Genomic DNA, 22,181 nt, shown 5'->3' with positions numbered 1-22,181 from the left:
CATGACACCTAATGTACAGCAGAGTAGTACTCACTCGCCCGCATTTTTTTTAATGCAAATATGCAATATGTTATATGCAAATAACAGCACACAATTTTTATCGTCTATAAATCATTTATTTTCATTATTTGTTGATACCTATATAGTTAGTATACATTTTTTGTGTTACAATATTATAATGAACTATATAATGCGTGGACCGTGAAGTAACGATGACAAGACCAAATAAAAAAAAAAATTAAATAATTGCGTTCTACAATTCCTTTTTTGTTTTCACTGTGCAGCAGACTGCAAAATCTCAACTTCCTACATCACAGCAGCATATGGGGACGACGAACAGTGGACCAGTGGTGGTTGCATCCACCGGGAAGCTGCGATTCCAGTTGATCACCAGACATGTCATACTATATTGCGGTTCGCCGAGGGGCACCCTAGACCAGGTGTCGTTGGCACTGTTCCCGTTGTGCTTTGTCATTTTCTCTGTCATGTACTGGATATCTTACCTCAATGAGTCCAGGCGCAAAGCGTTGGCCTCCATCGTCTGAACGAATGCAAAAATAAAAATGATATGTGCGTATGATGATGATAATAATAACAGCCAATTAACAGGGGTGTCATTTTAGATGTTTCAGGGTATGCTTATGCATACCTAAAATTTATAAAGATTGTATTTTTCCCTGGCTATAATTATTCTACACCAGGCAAAAATAAACTTTATTTTTAAAAATGTTTTGATGGTCTTAAGTATTGCCGATACTATGGGCTATGGCTATGTGATATTATTATTAATGTACCTATTATTAAATTATTTAAATGAAATATAAAAATATTTGGTTTATATTAAATATTTTATGTGTGATTGAGGATTTCAGTATTTGTTTTAAATACACTATTTATGTACTTATAATGTAGTTTTCAACTCATGGGCTCCTACACGAGTTCTCTCAGTGGGACCAAGTATTTTGAAAAAAAAAAAATACAATGTTTTTATAGGTAGATACAATAGTGTCTATAAATTTAATATTATTATATTATTTAATATTATTATAAAAATAATTAAGTACTAACTTAGTCGTAATATTAGGCATACCGTATACAATATTTATAATCTAATTAGATTATTGCATGAAAAATATAAAGATTCTAATTTTCGAGAGCGTGAAATTGGCTTGGTGGAAATTTTTTTGGCCTTTCTAGTTGTTAGCATACCTTTCAAAAAGTTTAAATGACGCCCCTGAATAATAATTATAATAATCTAACCTATAAGTGAAATCTTAAGTGAAATAGGTACTTACTTACCTATATTGTAACTAATATAATAGGTATATGGAATATGTATACAAGTATGCAACACTATAATATTGTATTATATTTATATTTCCGAAACTGAACTATTTCTGCAGATTGCATCAATAATAATAAAATTATATACATATATGATAATATATGAATTATTAATGCATATTATATAGATACATAAAATATACAAATTAGTATTTACTAACAATATTAAGTTACATAAATAGCTACATTTTAATAAATGATTGTATTGTATTTTTGTGTCAATATGTGGTTAAAATTGTTTGTAATAATTAATACGCACAACATATCAATCTGTAACATTAAAAAGACAAGTAGGTAATGCACTACTTTATAGTTGCATAGATGTGGAGTGTACATCGTCTTTGGATAGGCACTAGGCAGGTCACTATTGGATTATATTGTATATTAAATAATAAATTTTAATATTAAAAATTGATGTACCTAAGTAAATATTTATCCTCAGTTAATTTTTGACATTTTGTTGCAATTCTAAAGCGAATAGCGATAGATAGGTACTTAAAATGTTCACCAAATATTTATTTTATTATTTTCTCTAGATAAAAAAATGTTTAACTCTTTTTCAGCTATTTATAAGCATGAACAAATTTAATTTTTGTTTTTTTTTTAGTTATTTTCGTTAAAATATTTTTCATTCTATCAAAAAGCTTAAAAATGCACGATTTTATTTTTATAAATATTAAAAGTTAAAATTACAAAAAATATTCACTTCGAATAAATACAATTTTTTATTTAAAATACCAATTAAATAACTTAATTGACTGCCCAGAATTATTAGAAAGATTAGATTTAAAAATTAGCCCCATGCACTTAAGAGAATTTTATTTAAAAAATGTACGACCTTGTTCTGAATTTAACTCCCCGTGTAAGGTTTTAATAATGTTAGGAAACAATATTAAACATGAAGATTTAATCTATTATCTATAACTCATTTTAAAAGTTTTCGTCAAAAATGTAACTAAAAATCCAAGTTATGAAAAATCGTTCATCAACTTAACATTATATTTGTATTGTTTATTAATTATTTATATAATTGTATGCATGTATTCTTTGTATTCATTATTCTTAAACATCATATTGATATTGTACCTAAATCTACTTATTAGTTATTACTTATTAATTATTATTATATACGCTTTTATATATATTGTAATATAATTTAATTAAGAAACAATTGTGCTTATTGTAACTGTAAAAATGAAACAGGAATTTATTTCCGTTAATAAAGTTATTACATATTATTATTATTATTATTATTATCAATGGTTTTGACCGAGCAAAATTGTTTTCACCAATAATTATAAGAAAAATTAAAAGCAGAAAGTCAAAATGTTTTTTAATTTTAACACATAGGTATACGATAAATAATTATTTGGTATTAGTTAATAGCTTACCAAATTTCAATTCGATTGACTAAAGGCGGGTTTCCATTAAACACGTACGCGTGTATGTGCATACAAATTCTTCGCTGTGATTGGTTGGTTAGGTTAAGTTACCACACGATATTATTACCACACCCCTGGCTTAACATATCAGTGTCATGTTTTTACACCATACCACAGATATTATTTTATTATATTGTATTTTCAAGCATAATTTTTCTTTTATACTTATTCATAGAATTATTATAACATCTAGATATTTTGATTTGTTGAAGTACATTGTGTACATTGTTACCTATATCTGTATTATGTTATTGAGTCAGTGTAAAAATGTAATTACTTGCTAACTTGTATACTACTAAATCTTTACAAATGTTGTTCACCAGTCTCATTTTCAACACCATTTTATAATTATATTCATATAAAATTATGGTGAGTAAATCAATTAATATATTGAAAGAAGATTTTCAATTCCACGAGTAAAAATATTTTCTATATTTTTATATTGTTTTAATTTTCAAATACATTTTTTTGCACACCTAATATTGTTTTTTATTCTACACAATAACATAAATTAATAACTATTAATCATAGCCCATTAAAAAAGCTTCAGCATATGCAAGTTCAAAATCAACTGCATTTCCTCTTATTCTTCTCCCGATAGGTTCTAAATCTGCATAACAACGATCAAATACTTTCTCAACTGCTTCTTTTGCTTGTTCATAGGTGACATCTCTAACAGCCAACACAGAAATAGTGGCTTTATGTTTTACACAGTCCTAAGTAAAAGTAACAATAAATAAAATATATTTAAAAAAATATATAAAATACAATACCAAAAAAATATAGTTTTAAATAAATATACAGATAGAATAATCTTGTCAATTTAGCATTTTGTAATTGGTATTCTATTAAACTTATATAATATAATTTTTTTTTTTATTAGCATTTAATTTTATAATATTTATGTACACAAATTAAAGTATAAAATGTTATAAACTAGCAGTCTAGTATAATTACTTAACATGTATAAAATGTTATACCAAACTAAAACCCTCAATAAAAAGAGAATACATTATATACATTTTGAAAATGGTTGAGTAATTTACTTTAATTAAAAAAAAAAAAAATTTTAAGAACATATTGTTATATAGTATATACAAATAATAAATGATACTTAAATTAAATTTGAAAGAAAACTTGAATATCTATATTGTATTCATACTTTAGTTAATAATGTATATAAAAAATTTCATAAAAGCTATAATACCAAATGTTTTGCAATCGCCAATAACACGTTTAAATTATCAAGATTGTACTATAGTGTAATGATTTTTAATTCTCACTTGGTGTTTTTTTCTAAAATTAAAAAATGATGAATGCCCTTCGAGAATAGACGATACAAGTCCACAATGAGTCAAATTTGCTGCTCTGATTTCTGTACAAGCTAAATGCTCAATATTCCGGAAGTCTAATTTACGTGTACAATTGTCGAACATGTGTATGAGCTCATGTGTAAGAACTCCCTGTATGGTACCCTTTGATGTAGCTGTGTTTTGACATATAACAACCTGATTTACACAAAAAAAAAAAAAAATAAAAAAAAAAATGGAATAATAATAATAATTATTATTTTATACTTGATTCATAATTGGATCATATCCCCCATGGACGCTCGAATCACATAGTTCACATGCAATATGACGAGATGGATTGACATTGCTGAAAATAGAAAAATAATTTAATTATTAATATTAATACCAACAATAGTGCTTACAGTGCTACAACATTACTATACTCAAGTTAAGAACCATACTTGGTGGCAATCTAATTTTTGTCACCGTTACCTGACCAACCAGTTATACAATTTGTTGTGTATGAACACCATGGCCCTGTGTAGTATGATTATTTTAACTTGAATAGAATATAACATTTTATTGCACTAGGACAAAGGGTAATATAGGGGCCGCCATTTACTGTCATTAGTCATTACCTATCTTATTTTGTTATATTTTTACAGATATAAAACAGATAGATTTACAATTAAATTACTCAGTTTACTTAACTTTTAACAAAAAAATGTTTTTTCAATAAAACTCCCAAATCTGGAAACATTCCTAGTTAATATGTACTGCATAATTACCAATTCAATAAAATATTGAAATATTTAATACAATTTACAATATTACTAATTTCTACATATTAGTTGGGAACCAATTAAAAACCTTATACTTAAAAAGTAATTAATAAATTTAATTTAATGAATATAGTACCTATAAAATATAATGTTTTTTAAACTAATTTCGTTTTTTTTTTTTTATTAAGAGTAAGGCTTCAACAGCTGAGGTTATTAGCCTGGTTGGGTTTTTGTACTTTAGTGTTGTCGGTAGGGGGAGGAACACGTGTGTGTTGGGTTTGGCAGATTTTTGATTGGGCACCCGTAGGTATCTGCCATGCCCGGGTGGGGGACGGCGGCACTTGATTCTCCGGACACCGTGACTTGCCCGAAGAAAAATGCCGTCCCTGGCCAAGAATCGAACCCGGATCGGCTGCGTCGCAGCCGACGCCTTAGTCTGCTCGGCCACTCCGTCCCCAATTTCGTTTTTCTCACTTATAGATGAGAAAAATATAGAACAAGAATTTCTTAAATAATTTTTAATTTAAATAAGACCTATAGGTATTCTTTGGTGTTGCTACAATAACAAGAGTTGAAAATACATATAATAAAAACTTCTAATATTTTCAAATAACTTGTTGCAATATTTTCTTTAATATAAAAGAAGCATTACATGTAAACTTTTAAAATTTTTATTTTTATTATTTTACAGACAATTTGCTTACAATTTATAATTTTAAGTTATTATAGTTTGTACTTAAATCATAAAATTAAAATATATAATAGTGACAATTACATGTTATCTGATTGATAGTTCTGAAAATAATTTATTTTATAACTACATTGTATGAAGGCTTAAGTGGCGGCGGGATATAGGATTATTTGAAGCAATTGCTTCATGTCTGAAATGGGTGGGTGGGTGTATAAATATATATATAATCGTAAGACCTCAACACAAATATCATGGTAAATATTATAATTAATAATTATTAATGGCCCCTGCTGCTAATTTTGGTTTAATAAATGGTGCGGTGTTAAAAGTATTTAAATTATACAATATGCTTCAAAGTCTCCACAATTTCGCGCCGCCACTGGAAGGCTTAGGCAGAAAACTTTAATTGTGAATAAATTCACTTAGCAACTCATATAATTGTATAGATTTCCTTTATTGTTATGTAAAATATGTGTTTTCAATGTTTCATGTTATGATGTTCATAGTGATTCTCTAATTGCATGTAAAAAAACTTTAATAGTAATTTGCCATTAAAGTCAGCAGATAATTTATTAAGAACAAAAGTGTAAGACAAGTAGATTTAAGATAGTAATTTAGTAAACTATTTCAAGTTTCAACACAACAATAACATTAAATTAGTTCAATCAAAAAGTTATTAATAGTATGACTAATTCAATAGTAATTTTGATTTAATAATTTATTAAAACTGTTTAGTAAATAGATAAACTTAATTTAACTAATCTAAAATAGTCAATTATTTTATGACCCTATTGGTGATAAACACAATAATATGAAGAACAACAAATTATTAAACAAGTCGAGTAGAATGCTTATGAGTTATGAGGTTTGTGTAATATAATGTTTAGATTTGCTTCTTTTATAATAATTTTTAAGTTATCAATCTAAAATATTTATTTCAAAAAAAAGATACAACACAAATTTTAATTAAAAAAACAAAAAAGGCCAATATTTACTGTGAAGTATATATTTATTAAATTGAAGTAGGTAGTGTGATTCATTATTAGGTATTATTGTCATAAGTGTGTTATTTTCATATTATATAATGTGCATTTGTGCACAATTCTGGCGAGTGGCGCAAATCCACAAGTAAAATAGTAGCTGCCCTGCTAAAATAATTTGGTGGTGCGTTGGTGTGTACCTATATGGTGGATCCTTTGGAACTGGAAAAGGTTATATAATTATATCGTAAATATAGGAAATATTGTATAATTATTATTTATGAATTCATAAGACTCATAATGACTAATGGTGATGGCCGGTAAATTACCAAGTTTGCCACCTGTATAAATAAAACAATTTGTGCCACTGTGTCCGGCATTGTCTTAAGACAAGGTAATATATAGATACTACTATGCTACATCACATTTTTTAATTACACCTCAATACTGACTGTAACAGAATTTTCACAAATTGTATAATAATAAGTTGATCAAATTCATTATCTGACACCACCTAGCTCGCTCACGTTAAAGAACATTATTATCTTAAGATTTCACAACTCACCAGCCAGATCTGCGCAACGCACCCATCATGATCTTTACCAAAGGACCTGTTAAATATAAAATATAGAATCATAGTTATTTTTTTATAATGTTTAATACATTTAAATATATATTAAATACTGTTTTGTACTTACTTTTGTTGATACAGTAAGCCACTTTTCTTTCGCACTTGACTCTTTCCAAGTTTTCATTTCCACGTCCTTGAAACAAAATATTTTTTAAATTTGGTTTATAGGTACCTCTTCTCTCGGGGAATAAATCAAATCCCCATCCATCATAGTTATCTGTGGACTGTGAGGTTGTTTGGTCTTTATTTTCTTTGCGTTCCGCCATAAGTGTTATCTAAGGCACAACATCAGTTTTAGAGAAAATAATTCGTAATAACAAAATGTAGTCTATTTTACTACTTTATGTTGTATACCTACTTAGATAAAACTAGAACAGAATGGAAAGACGTACCCACGTACAAATTATCTAATAAAACATACAATTATTGTTGACAACCATTACTCTAAGTTAGTCACTAAAATACTATGTCTAAATACTACAATATAGTAAATTGTTGTTGATTTAAATTTTAACTTTTTAAAACACATGTAATTCGTTGATTATTTTCTTATCACACCGATTGAATAGTATCTGATAAAAGTTATTATTTTAGTTTCATGATAACCATGATCTAAGACCGCGTACACTCTAAGCGAAGCGACACTCGAAACAGTCGAAACAAACGCATATTAAGCAGGTCCATCGTCCATGTGACTATGATCAATATCGGCCAGCGGCCAGCTTTTTTAGGATCTCGTAAGTTTTGTATATGCTTGGCGTAGTGTTCCTGGTCTATAAAGGGAGTAGGGACTCCGCAAAGTATTTATCAACCAATGCCATTCATTATGGGGCCCCTTAAAAAACTTTATAAACGACCCTTTGTTGTATCAGGCCGACACTGCCTAAAATTGATACACATTGAACAAACCATGTAAGTTTATATCATTTAGGGTAGGTATTTCAATATCTTATTAAGCTGAAGCTTAAGTATATCTTAGCTTTACATAGCTTCGGTTTATCTTATGCAAAGCTCAGAGTATAGACGGTATAGTTTATCTTAAAATATTAATTTTTTTTCTATCTTAGATGCTGGCGTGAGAACTGTTTCTAGAAATTTACTCATATATTTTACTTGATTTTGAATTTTGCTGTCGAAGGACTTCTGAGCGAATTTTAAAACTAAAATAGAACGTTAACGGCGGGACTGATAAATTACATATTTGAAAAAACATTTTTCGAAAATGTTAGTTTTAACCACGATTTAAGATATACCTTAAATCGTGGTTATAACTAGGAAATGGTTGGAATATTGTTTTTAAAGCACCAATAAAGTGTTACAACAATTTTGATGGAGTTTTGCGATCTTTCAAACTCTGCTTGAGCCTTGGAACGTAAATCGTAGTTATCGACAAAAAAAAAGAAATAACTTTCCAGTCCTGTTATTTTTCTAGTTTAGTTAAGAAATGGATGGAAATCCATGTTTCAAGTGCCATTTATGTAAGCAGTTTTTTCATTAAATGTTTTTTTTTCAAAATTTAAATCAAAATTCAAAATTATTATCATTTTAGTTAGTATGATAACAATGATAACAATCAAATACTATCAAAAATAAAAAATCATTATTACAAAATTTGTTTAAATTTTTCATTCAAAATTTAATTAAATTTATGTCAATATAAAAATTAAATCTACGATCGGTTATTACAATTTAATATTTATCATACACGGTCGCTGAACTCTATAGTCTATGTGTGTTGACAACTGGTAAATAATTATTATTTGCACTGTGGCATTATGATTTTATTTCGGTTTGATGATCAAAACGTGCACATCCATCACATTTGTGCCGGTGTGTCCGATTTTCAGTAGATCACCACTACCGCAGTCAAGTGACGAATAAAACCCGTAGCTGTCGTTGTTGTTGACATACCGTGAAGGGTCCAGGCCTTGGGATAGCGCCACGTCCTCGAGTGCCGGGTAACCGAAGGCCCCGCACGCATCGGTCGGACCATCGATGCCGTCTGTACCGCCGCTGAAGAACAGCACGTCGAACCGGTGCAGACCGTCGTCGCGACGTCTCGCCGCCCCCAAGGCCAAAGCCACCCTCAGCGACAGCTCTTGGTTCCGACCGCCCACGCCGCTACCCCGGACCATGACCGTGGGCTCGCCGCCGCTCAGTATGCACAAGCCACGGCCTTCGGACGACGCTTCGACGACACTGTTCGTCAGGCCCTCGACGTCCACGCCGCCACCGCCGACTACCGACGACGACGTTACCTTCAGTTGGTCTTTGCGTTTCTCGTCCGTTGCGCCTGCGTACAGGCCACACACGTACGCTACGAGATCTGAATAAAACGTCGCTACCAGAGCCACGTCGCCGTGGAGCGACGTCGTGACAAGTACAGCCTTAAAGTCTCGGCTGGCGTATTCGATGCCCGCCCGTAACGCTATGGCGTTGTTGCCGATCACATAATTGTGGACTCTGTCGAACCGTGCCGAGGTGCCGTTGAACGATTCGTTTCGCAAGAGCGCGTCTATGACGGACTTGGGCATCTTATCACGCAGACCGAAGCGGTCGACGATCCCAATGGGCAGACAGTCGGGATCGTCGTTGGGCACGGTGGGTCCGCTGGCGATGGCGGACAACGGGTCGCCCACGACGTCAGACAGGATCAGCGAGATCACGGTACACTCCCGTTGGACCGACCCGATTAGTCTGCCGCCCTTGACCCGTGACAGCGCTTTCCTCACGGTGTTCAGCTGTTCGATGGATGCACCTCCCGACGACAACAAGTTGGTGGCGAGAATTTTGTCGTGGAGGGGCACGGTCGGCGAACACAACAGTGCAGAACCCCCGCCCGATATCAGTACGATCAGCAAATCGTGACTCCCCAGACGGGCTAGTGTACTTGTGATGTGATTGGTGTTTTCCACCGACTCCCGGTCAGGCATATTGTTCCTGGCTGCCTCCATGACGCGCACTCTGGAGTTGTGCGAGGAGGAGGGTCGTTGGGTCCCGAATGGGACGCTCACTACGGCCTCCTTGAGACGGCCGTTGAGTATGTTCTCCACTTCTAGCGCCATGTTCAGCACCGCTTTACCGAAACCGACCACGTAAACGTCACCAGGCACGCTGTACGCCGAAGAGTCGTCATTGACGAAAAGCCTTTTTGAATCGAATCTCAGTGTGTTTCTGACGATGTTTCTGGGCGACACCGATTTGACGCATTCTTCAAAAACCTTCACAACGTATTTCTTCATTTCCGCTAAACGATCGAACTCCGAACACATTACTTGCAAGTCCGCAACCTTGTGCAAAACGCGACCGAGATGTTGACGAATACCTATAATATAAATAAATATTGACAATTTTGGATTATTATCGTATAGGTAAGACCGCGTCGATAGTAAATTTTCTGAGCCCGATCGCCTTTCATCGGGTATTCGTTTTCAACTGCGACAAGACCGTCCTTTGAGTACGTGCATGATGAGTGATGACATATTATTACAATTTTATTGTAACTCCGTCATAGCAATAATAAATAATAATTGAACTTCTCGTGATGAATATTAATCCGATTATCGCATATTCGCACGTATAGAAATATAGTATTATAAATCGGACATATTATTTAAGACGGGCATTAATTCGATAACGGCGTAACGTCGTTATCAAAAATGTTCGTTGAGAGTTGATATAGAATCCGTTCAAACCACGACTGCATACACCGCTATAATGCTATAAAAAGTCCGAAAATAATGTCGACGACAGTTAATATTTGGACCAAAATACCGAATAACATCTTGGACAGTATTTGTTCCAAAAATAATTTAACTGACAGTATTTCATCTGACAAATATTTTGGCTAAACCATATTTTAGCAAACAAAATATAACAAATATTTTGCCTGAATTGTATTTTAGCTATCGTCTAAAATACATGTCCAATAAATAATTTTTCAGCTGAAATTGAGATCGGACATGCGCTCTTGATACAGTGGCACGCTAAAATATTTTTTTTTAAAGAAGAGACCCCATTTCTCGCTCACAATTCCCTCAATTCAAGCACTGCAACATTTGAGAAATTAGATCATAATAGTTGAGTTTAATGTAAATACTGAAATGTTGGAAATGTTCTATAAATTTACAATTACATTAAAAAAAAAGCAATTATAAATCACCAAAATGAATCAGACAATATTTACAAAACAATATTATAATTATAAAAATTTGACCATTTTTCTTAAACAAAACAATTGATGACGTTAGAAAAAAATTTGGAATTTTTATAAACACGACTTGATCTACAATATTATTTTATCATTTATTTCACTAAATATATTTACAAAATACAATGTTAAAAAAAATAAACAATTACAACTAACATATGTGTTCGTATTGTATTAATTAATTCTCAAAAATATACAACAGTATAAGGTTGCTTGAATAAAAATTAGGTACTACATATATTAGGATGGAATAATATAAGGGTTAAAAACATGATGATTAACAAAAAGATAGGTTAAAAACAATTATTAGCTAATTGAAAAATTAGAAAAAAACAAATAATAATAATTAGAGAACGTAATGCTTAATGCAAAGTTAGTGGGTATGAGTATAAACTGCTTACAAAAATTAGAAAGCATATTATATTTAACAAAATTATAAATAAATTGATATTTTTTTTAATTTTCAAGATTCTTGACTTACATAAACTGATTGATTAAAATAGCTCATCTTCAAAATATTTAAAAATTACAACAGTTATATTGGCGGAGAATTACACAAACATTTTGTATATAGAGATATGACATACAACCATTTTTAGTTATTTTTGTTCTATACATATTTTATAGCTAATCTATAAACTATAATGATCACCTTTTTTTTTACAACAAAAATATATAATTTAATTGTTGAGAGAGGAATAACAATAAAATTACATTTTTAAGCGTATTGTACAATTAATACTAGAAAAAAAGAAATCCATTGCGTATATTCAAATTAAATTGATAGGTTGTTACCGACCAAATTATTTTGTACATAAATGAAAACTCTTCACCCTCGAAAACCATAAGTTAAAAGAAGATGTAATAATAATAAATAATATATTTTTAATTTACATTTAACAGGTACATAACATGTAAAATTATAATTAATTGCAATCAATAGTTTAGTATGTGATCTATGCTTTGCTTGTATAATTATATATAAATTTACTTACTTTTATTAACAAAACATAGTGAGTAAATAATAATTCAAGTAATATTAAGTGTACATATTAAGATTAATAGTTCTAAAATTTTTTTTAATTGATGCAACTAAGGTATTTCAGTTTCTATCTAATTTCCCAATTAGTTCGTCACAAAGATTAGTTAGCTCAGCGTTTTCCACGTCTTTCCTATCTAACGACTCTTGTAATGATCTGACTTTCACCTCTAAGCGTTTGTTCATTATTCTCATTTTTGAAGTTTCTGCCTCAAATGATCTCTCCTTATCATTTATTTCTTCAGTAGCTCTAAGAAAACAAATATTAATTAGACATTTTAGTAGTTAAAAATGACAACAATTTCAATAACGTTTAAATTATTACTTATTCATTTGTTCAGTGGCATGTATTTTTAACCTCATATATTTGTCTTCATACTTTTTGAGAGATTCTTCAAATTCTTTAATACAGTTTTTATATTTTGTTTCGTTTTCTTTCATTGCCTCTATTACTTGCTTTGAAGAATTATATTTTCTACGAAAAAAATATAATTTTATGTCAAATAAAACAAATTGCACTCATTAAATAAAATAATTTATGTACTATCAAAATGTAACATATTTAAACCAGTATTGTATACTTATAAATTATTTTATGAATGGTTTTCACAAATAATAATACAAATTTATACGTACAATAGGTTAATAATATAATATTATCTTTTATCTTCTAACAATTTTTCAATTAAAAGTCATACAATAAAATACAAAACTTATTTAACTCTTAATATTATCTTTTTATAAACTTATAAGTATCTATTATAAAAAAAAACAAGTCATAATATCATCTTATTTTAATAATTTAGGGCTGGAATTTTAATAACTTAAATCAAGGATCTCCAAACTTGAGGCCTAGATGCAGCCTACATCTGGGTCACTGAACAAATTTTAACCAGCCCATCAGATTTTTTTTTTGTTTTACTTGGCGATTTTGATAATTTGTGGAAATTTTCTATGAATACCTTTCTTAAGTACCAACTACATTCACTTTCCTACCGGAAAAGATACTGAAGTTTAAAAGCAAAAAATTATTTAAACTACCTATTATGTATACACACCAATACATTCATCCTTCCGCTCAGAACCAAATAATAATGATATTAAAAATGTATTTTTGTTTTAATTAGGTTTCAATTTATATATTATCTTCTGATCCGTAATTTGAAATGATAATTAACTTACTAAACTAACAGTAGTACACATGTATGATGCAGTGTTGTACTGATGTAGATACATAATGTCCTTATGTATAATGGTTTTTACTATTTTATTATAATGATAAACTTGATAAAAATCAAGCTCCAAAACTAAATTATAAGACATTGCATAAAAATGCCAGCCCTAACAATAACTAATATTTTATTTTTAATTCATAGAAAAAGGATATTTTTAATTTAATGAAAATGTCTGAAAGTTAAATTTGTCAAAAAAAGAAAAACCATATTTACAATAGATTAATCTGTATTGCCTACAACTTATTATCCACATACAGCTACATTTTAAAGAACCAGAAAAAGTATGACACTGCATCAGAACCCTATAATTATTATTTGAGTAACTAACCCAAACCTTAATAATTACACATGGATTAGCTTGTATTAGGATACAATTTTACATAATGTAGTTAGAAAGCAAATAAACCTTACTCGTGAACATCATTGAATGCCAATTCTGAATTTTGGAGGTGACGTTCCATTTTTGCTCTTTCTTCTTCAATATACGCAATTCGAGCTTCATATTCTTTATGTACATCTTCTTTTTTAGAGACCATATCAGAAATAGTTTTTTCATATTCTCCAATCACAGTACTAAACATATATATATATATATAAATTAATCAGATAAACAAACTTTATTCATTTGTTGTCGAAAAAAATTAATATATGTATTAAAATTATACATACCTCAATTGATCTTTACTTTTAGTTACTGATATCAATGAGTTGGTCAAGTTTTTAATTTTTTCTTTGTCGGCAATACATTCGTTTTTTAGGTTCTTGATTTCGCATTCCAACTTTTCTATTTTTTCCTATGCACAAAGAAGTAATGGTAATTATATTAGTAACTAGCTGATTCCATGCACTTTGTTGCCCGGCAACCAATAATTATTATTATAATAGCTATAAAACCCGTGGCAACCAAAGGACACACAGACAGACAAACATTCATTTGTATATATATACAGTGTGTCCTGTCTTATATGTACCACCAAATATCTCAGCCCGAAGGCACTAGATTTAAAAACGGTTTGCTGTGATAGATAGGTATAGATAGGTGGTACCAAAGCGCACATTTTGGGAAAATTTCAAATTCTTAACTCCTTTGGTTCACGCATGCGCAATACAACTTAAGTTTTTTTCAATAGCAACTCATATTTTTGACACCAGATATGGGTGGATAATTTTTTTCTAGCACATTTTGATTCATTGACCATTATCCTAAACCCAAAATTGATCAAGTTACAGGCTAACAGAGTTTTGAAAATTGAAAATAATTCAATTTTTCAAAAAGTCTGGTACACTAAGTCTTGTATTGAGTGGACTTTTTTAATGAATAGGTACATGAAAAAATACATGAATACATGATACATACATACATAATAATGAAACAAAAAGTAAATTACGTTTATTTTTCATTTAAGTACATTTGTTTATGTAATAAAATGTTCAAAATTGCCCCCATTATTTTCCTAACATATTTTCAGTCGTCGAGTTACTCGACAAAATTATTTTCAATTCTCAAAATTCTGTTAGCCTGTAACTCTGTCAATTTTGGGTTTAGGACTTAAGTCAATGGATCAAAATGTACTAGAAAAAAATTACCTACCCATATCTGGTGTCAAAAATAAGGGTCGCTATTCAAAAAAACTTAAGTTGTATTGAGCATGCAATGCTTGTGCACTTTGGTACCACCTATCTATCAGAGCAAACCGTTTTTAAATCTAAGGTCATCGGGTTGAGATATTTAGTGGTACATATAAGACATAACACACTGTATATATAGACTGTAATAGGTGAATCTATAGATGGGAAGTTCTACAGAATATGCCTGGTTTGGTACTGTTGGTATGCCTATAGTTTTTTGTTGCTACTCTTGTATGCGGACTACCGTCATGTTTCTGCTCTAGTATGCGGTCTACAGTATATGTAAGCCACATAGTTCCTATATTAGCACGTCAAAAAATTAATTAGTTTAAATTAATCAACAGCCGATATGTAACTAACAAACTTATTAAATACCTACGTATTTGTTTTGAATTAACAATTTATCTCTATAACTACTTTAAGGAACTTTATAGTGAGAAAATACTGTATACAATCAGCAATCTTACTCATTTATATTATATTATATATAGGTATATTTAATTTTTTTTCTGCTCTAATATGTGTTCTACGTACATAATTGTAGACCGCATTTATAGTTGGCATACAAGAGCAGCACCAGTTTTTTATAAATTATAACACATAATATAATACAATTATATTGATAGAAGTAAATAATAAAATAACAATCTCAACTTTAATCATATTCTGTGGTTTAAAGCTAGGCATACACTAATATTCAAAGAATGACAATCAGCAATGTATATATATGAACCAATAAAGATTGACAATCAAGGTTGCTAGTATATGCTCGGCTTTAGGTGAGCATAGGGTAAATTACTTTATTGATTTATAAATAAAAATATTTAATTTATATACTTGGTGACATTTTTCTCTGTCATTAGTTTTGGAATTGGAACTGTTACTGATTTTCTCATCTTTGGTAATAGACTGATTCATTTTGGTATCTGAAATCTGAAAATTTAAAATATTTATAAAAATGATAATTGTTGATTTATCGTCACTTTGAGGAATAAAAATATTATTTATTTTAAATACAGTTACGTACATTCAGAGATTTGTTAGAACCACTAGATTGTGGAGAACTAGTCAATACTGTTTTATCTGTGACTAGTATATTTTCAAATGCTTCTTTCCTGAGTGATAAAAATATAAATGCATATTAATTAATGTCAAATTATCCATAATTTGTATTAAAATGTATTAAGTTGTTTTTATTTAAAATAAACTAGGTATTAAAATAAGATTTAGAACAACAGTCAATAATATATTTTAGTTTTCGATTAATAGTAGTAACAATTCAAGATAATAGGCATGATTTGGTGACAAATTAAAAATTCATAAATATTTATTAATTTATTTTATAATTCAACGGGTCACGCCATTTTATAATTTTGAATGTGGTATAAGTTGCTCCCCCCCCCCCTAAATTAGGCCACTGGAATAAGTACAATTAGAGAATATAATAATTATTATGTAGAACAGTAAGTATTAAGTAATATTGAAAAGTATATAAATATATAAGTATACAAATAATAAATATATAAAAATATAAAGAAAACATTTATTGTCAAAGACTAATACTAAAATTATAATGTTTCTTTTAAAAATATAATTGACTTAAATCTAAAAGTATTATGAGTAGTATTGAAAAAATCTAAAGGCGGTGGACACTAAAGTAGCAAGTTTCAGAGCTCTAACAAAGAAGAGTCATTACTTGATTTGGACTTGAAGAATGGAATGGCAAAGCGATCATGAATTCTCGAGTAGTATGGGGGAAATTGACCTGAGTTAAGAACTCTAGGCTTACAATATTATAGTTTAACAAGTCATACACGAACATATCAAAAAACCGAAGTCTTAGCTGGAGGCAATCTATGTTAACTAAATGTTTTACTGGCATAATATAGTCTTTAGAAATGGGTAAGTCTTTCATATGGACAATTCTTTTTAAAAATTTAAATTGGATATTATCTAGATGATGAATATGAGTGGTTAACGATTGACTCCAAATTAGTGATGCATATTCAAGAACAGATCACACAAGGGAGCAATAAATTGTTTTTATTGTAGTAGGGTTATTAAATTGTTGAGTGTTCCTATTTATGAAGCCTAACATTTTATGAGCTTTGCTGAGCATATTCATGATTTAGTTAAGGATAAATCTGAGCTAAAGTGAACACCAAGATCTTTTATTGAATAAGCTCTATTTAAAACTATATTATCCAATGAGTAATTGTAAGCAATAGAATTTTTACAACGAGTAAAAGAGACAATTTTACATTTTTCTATGTTCAAAGGTAGAAAATTTTTTTTTTAGTATGCTAAAAATAAAGTAACTAATGTTCTGTGTTTTTTTATAGAGAATATATATGTAAAATATGAACATTTTTGTATCTCCTTAAATAAGATAATTAAACTATAATCAACATAACATCAAGACATGTTTACTTACCGAGCATTGGACTCCTCGTTAGATTTTTTCACAATAGGGTCAAATGCTACATATAAAGATTTTCTGGAAATAGTTAACCTTCTAATATCTTCTTCATTTAACGATCTCACGGATTCAAGAGCTTCTAGATTATCAAAATTATACCCAGCAGATGAATTGAAACCTATCAACCAAAAAGAAAATTAATAATTACAATAGACATTACTAGAATGATATTATACAATATCTATCTAATCATTATTATATATTATTATTTTTATACGAATGCGTACATTATTTTGTCAAAATAATAATTAAATCTTGATTTCCTTAAATAATTGTATTTAAATAATTTAAATTGGTCAACTAAATCTAATCGGTATAATTTTGATAATTATACCGACTCGGGTACTAAATTAACCAATTTACCTACAAATATTAATTTTAAAAGTTATATCAACATAATAAGTTATAATATAACATAAACAATTAGTTTCTAAATGTGTACAGGGTGATTTTTTAGGCATACTCTTACCATTTTTCCTTTTAATAGTACATTTATTTAAATTTAAATTTTAAAGTATACCGATAGCCAACAAGAATATACAGTTTATATGGACGCCATTGTGGAATAGATGGCAATGAGAAAGCTGACAAAGTAGCTCGTAAAACAGTTAATAACCCTTTGACCAAAATATGCACCCACTCATTGACATCCATAGGAATGTCAGCACCTATTGTACCAATTTATGGGAATCCGAATGGCGACGTATACCTAATAATGAACTCAGAGAAATAACAAATACTAACGTATACTGACCCAAACCACATACATCAAATCGAAAAGATTAAGTATTTATCAACAGACTACGTATAGGTTACTCAAAGATGTCCTATGGACATCTTATGCGTAGAAAAGAACCTGTGAGTGTCAAACCTGCGGAGAACCTCTCACAGTCAAGCACCTCCTTGTCTACTGACAAAACCATATAGATACCAGAAAAAGCCTAGAAATGCCTGACAACCTCTTCAAAGCCCTCAGCCCAATCCAAGACAACACCAATGAAATCATCACATTTCTAAAACATATTGATATGTACAACTTAATCCAACGAAACTATTGTATTATTTATATGGAATTTTTTTTTTTTGCAAGCTAATAACCTAGTGTTGATGCTGTACTATGAATAATAAAAAAATTAATACCTAAAGACCATATTTTAAAATTTCTGATGTTTTTTGTACAACTTAAGGAGTATCCTATGGCAATACAAACTTCTGTTTTTCAAATAAGAACGGGTGGGGGACCCCCCTTTTTTTTACGTCAAATTATTTAACAGATGACTTTCTTGATTTAATTATTCTAATTATTGATCTTGATGTAATTAGTAGTTATTCTAAGTTATTAAAATGTTTATACTAAGGATAATAATCATTAAAAATGGTTTTATAAAAATAAAATTTCTAAATTATATATATTTCTTAAAACTATTTATATTGATAAATCAATAGTAACTATTATTTTTTTCAAATTGTCACATCTACTTAATCCATTACCATAGACATAATATTATCCTTAGTACACAAGCTGATATAACTCAAAAATTATTTGCTTGAATTTTGATTTAGATACATCCAAAAATATCTACTTAAAAATGAAAATATAGGGTTCCTATTTGAAAAACAACATACATTTTAATTTTAACAATAGTAAATACAATTACCTTCAGCTATTACAGGTCCTGCTTCACTAGAATTTTTGATTTCACTTTCAAAAATATTTGACTGCAAAATAAAAATAATAATTAATTTAATTATAATATGAAGATTTATAGAAGATTAACATTTCAAAGTGTAATAAATTTTAGCCTTAAAGTGTATGCAATAATTAAAATTGGATATTACAGTTTATTATTGCAATAATTTATAAATAGATTTGGCATTTACTGTATTTGTTGTTATAGAAGTTAAATAACAAATTTGATAAACTATGTGAAATATATTTTAGCAATATAATTATATTTCTTTTAACAGATTTAATGATTCCTACAAATTTAATGTATTCTAGATATTGCACTTTGTCTATAATTACTTGTTTTTGTTAATATTTTATAGTTTATACTTATCATACCTGGAATATTTTTTCTGATCCTATACCATCCATTAGCGAAATATTTAGTTTCTGTACTGAATTGTTCAAGTCTGGATTTAATTGATGTGATAGTTCTTCTGATGATTTGTTTGAGAAAGAATGTAGAGTTAGATTATGCGAAGAGTCTTCAAAATCGGAGCTAACTAAATCCAAATTCACTGATGTTAAATTTTCATGTATTGATTCGATATTACTGCCCGAGTCATTTATGTCTTCGTTGCATATAGTTGAAGAAAAGTCTAAACTATCCAACTGTTGGTTTTCAACAGAATCTGTAACAAATGACCTGTAAATAGAACTGTCATTTGAAGTTACAGGCCTACCGCTATCTGAATCAGCTGAATCTGGACGTTCTTTTAGATCAAAATCGTCTTCAATCACTATACTATCAGGTCTGATTTTTGACACTTGTGGAGTAGCTAAAGCCAGACGTTCTAATTTGTTTGTGAGCTGAGAAACGTTAAAACCACCCAATGACACATCACCTAAATATTCCTCGTGACTACTGAAAATATTGTCTGAAGCACCTATAATATTTTTTTGCATAAATATTTGTTAGTTATAGAGCAATAAAAATAAAAATTTTAACCATTTTTTATAACTGTTTTGTCTTGAAATGAACTGTTTGATGATTCTGTTCCATTTGGAAGATTAGGCTGTAATAAATAAATAAAATTAATATTATACCACATATTTACTTAATAACATAGCACAACTACAACATATATTATCACAAATTATTACATTTTATTACAATCTTATGAAAGTTGCTAAAAAGAAAGAATACTATATTTCAAACAAAAATTGAAATATAAGTATCATATTTCATTACTCAAAATTTAGTTGTAGCCATACAATGTTTTGTTTATAATTTTTAGTGATTTTATTGTATAATAATACATATACAACTTAAATACTAATAGTAGCGTTCAGTAAATATGAAAATTTGGTTAAATTGCATCTTAATTTGTAAATGTATAATCAATGCATTTTAAACAGAGTAATGACGTTCTCTGTGTGAGATCATGAATAGAAAAAGGTGTATCCGCCTACATGATCAAGTTGGACAGGTATGGAATATTTTTGCCACATCATTACTACCTGTATGCCCTCATAGGGTGAACATCTAATTATACATAAAATACTATATTTATCTTAATCACATAAAGTATATGTGTAGAGGACAATATAATATGATTATAGTGTAAACAACAAACTGTATGGGAAACATACTATGTAGATAATTAACACTAGTACAGATAAAAGTTTTGTCAACGAATTGCAAAGTCTGACCCGACACCATTTCGAGTATAATGTAAACATAATATTATTATAATTAAAAGGTGCTACATGTATATATATATTTCTTTATAAGCTTTGCAATATTACAGCCGTAATACAATTTCTCCTTAACCTTACCTTTTGACACCGGAGTTGACATAATCCTAGCCCTATTTGGCGTTGCAGCATTTAACAAAAACAACATATAATGGCAACAGATATTTAGTAAGCGAAATCAATAACAACAATTTACCTGATTTTCTTGGTCGAGCATCATATCATTCCTTGTAGTCGTGGTAGTAATAAATTTCTGAAATTGAATATTATTATTCGCGCAGTTAAATTATTATTAGCGAACAACTGTAAAGTGCACACAGTTACAAAATCCAAATAACGGGGCCAAGACTAGTCACTAATCCACAATATCATATTATATCGTCGCCGTCGTAAATCGTGATGATAAAAAGTACAAACTGTAGAGTGTTGTCGTAGTTGTAACTTGTAGGCAGTCAGTGTAGCAGACGATGTAAGTTGACTAAGCAAACGTTATCAACGAACGTATCAGTAGAACCGTTAGGTAACATTGCGGTTCAAACCGTCCGCATACCCAGGTTACAGACTGACCGCAGAACAATAGCCTGGTAATCATAGTATAAAAGGTATTAAGGTCAATGCTGGTAATTTAGGTGCAAAAATGCATGATTTAACAATACTTTTAAGTATTAACTATTAACTACGGACTAAAATAGACTTCTATCTAGTCCGTGCACAATTAAAGATATTGTGAAATCAACTAATAACTAATAATTATTGTTATAGAATATAGTTGTATACTTGTAGTTATATATAGTTATATGAGTCAGTGGCGTATTTGAGAGGGGGGGGGCAGTGGGGGCGAATGCCTCCCCATGACATAAAGAATAATTGGTTTTTATATAGTTGTAAATGTTGTAATGGAATCCCGGAAAAAAAATCCCCAGACTACTATATTACTCACAACCACATGCAACACGAACAAATATTTTTAAACATTAATTAGTATCTATAATTATCATTTACC

The 22,181-nt window shown here is 29.7% G+C and overlaps 4 protein-coding genes across 7 annotated transcripts in view; 1 reads left to right on the top strand and 3 right to left on the bottom strand.

The window, feature by feature from the left end:
• The window catches only part of LOC132940460 (glycine receptor subunit alpha-3-like), a 31,477-nt gene extending 28,830 nt beyond the window's left edge, over window positions 1–2,647 (top strand). For both annotated transcript variants that reach the window (XM_061008086.1, XM_061008085.1), the window contains one exon: window positions 285–2,647. In XM_061008086.1, the coding sequence (XP_060864069.1) occupies window positions 285–545 (261 nt within the window). In that variant the 3' untranslated portion in view covers window positions 546–2,647. The remainder of the gene's footprint in view (window positions 1–284) is intronic.
• Window positions 2,648–3,209: 562 nt separating this feature from the next.
• Window positions 3,210–7,741, bottom strand: LOC132940461 (mitochondrial inner membrane protease ATP23 homolog). Of its 3 annotated transcripts, none has more exons than XM_061008089.1 (6): window positions 7,555–7,741; window positions 7,230–7,437; window positions 7,097–7,142; window positions 4,364–4,445; window positions 4,070–4,294; window positions 3,210–3,502 (listed from the first exon to the last, which is right to left on the bottom strand). In XM_061008089.1, the coding sequence occupies exons 2-6, from the start codon at window positions 7,426–7,428 to the stop codon at window positions 3,308–3,310; spliced, it is 747 nt and encodes a 248-aa protein (XP_060864072.1). In that variant the 5' UTR covers window positions 7,429–7,437; window positions 7,555–7,741; the 3' UTR covers window positions 3,210–3,307. The 3 variants fall into 3 exon arrangements, with proteins under 3 accessions (XP_060864072.1, XP_060864071.1, XP_060864070.1); XM_061008088.1 differs by having other exon boundaries at window positions 7,517–7,740; XM_061008087.1 differs by having other exon boundaries at window positions 7,521–7,722.
• A 1,032-nt stretch (window positions 7,742–8,773) lies between these two features.
• Window positions 8,774–10,771, bottom strand: LOC132940459 (glycerate kinase). The gene has a single exon (XM_061008084.1). The coding sequence runs from the start codon at window positions 10,432–10,434 to the stop codon at window positions 8,944–8,946; it is 1,491 nt and encodes a 496-aa protein (XP_060864067.1). The 5' UTR covers window positions 10,435–10,771; the 3' UTR covers window positions 8,774–8,943.
• Window positions 10,772–12,234: 1,463 nt separating this feature from the next.
• Window positions 12,235–21,647, bottom strand: LOC132940458 (repetitive organellar protein-like). The gene is made up of 11 exons (XM_061008082.1): window positions 21,375–21,647; window positions 20,430–20,496; window positions 19,820–20,367; window positions 19,413–19,473; window positions 17,710–17,872; window positions 16,303–16,390; window positions 16,113–16,208; window positions 14,316–14,440; window positions 14,058–14,219; window positions 12,737–12,886; window positions 12,235–12,661 (listed from the first exon to the last, which is right to left on the bottom strand). The coding sequence occupies exons 1-11, from the start codon at window positions 21,396–21,398 to the stop codon at window positions 12,475–12,477; spliced, it is 1,671 nt and encodes a 556-aa protein (XP_060864065.1). The 5' UTR covers window positions 21,399–21,647; the 3' UTR covers window positions 12,235–12,474.
• Window positions 21,648–22,181: the final 534 nt, after the last annotated feature.

This window comes from Metopolophium dirhodum, chromosome 3 (assembly GCF_019925205.1).
Source record: "Metopolophium dirhodum isolate CAU chromosome 3, ASM1992520v1, whole genome shotgun sequence".
Taxonomy (NCBI): Eukaryota; Metazoa; Arthropoda; class Insecta; order Hemiptera; family Aphididae; genus Metopolophium; species Metopolophium dirhodum.
The sequence above is the reverse complement of the archived record's forward strand: the minus strand, read 5'-3'. Positions and strand labels throughout refer to the sequence as shown.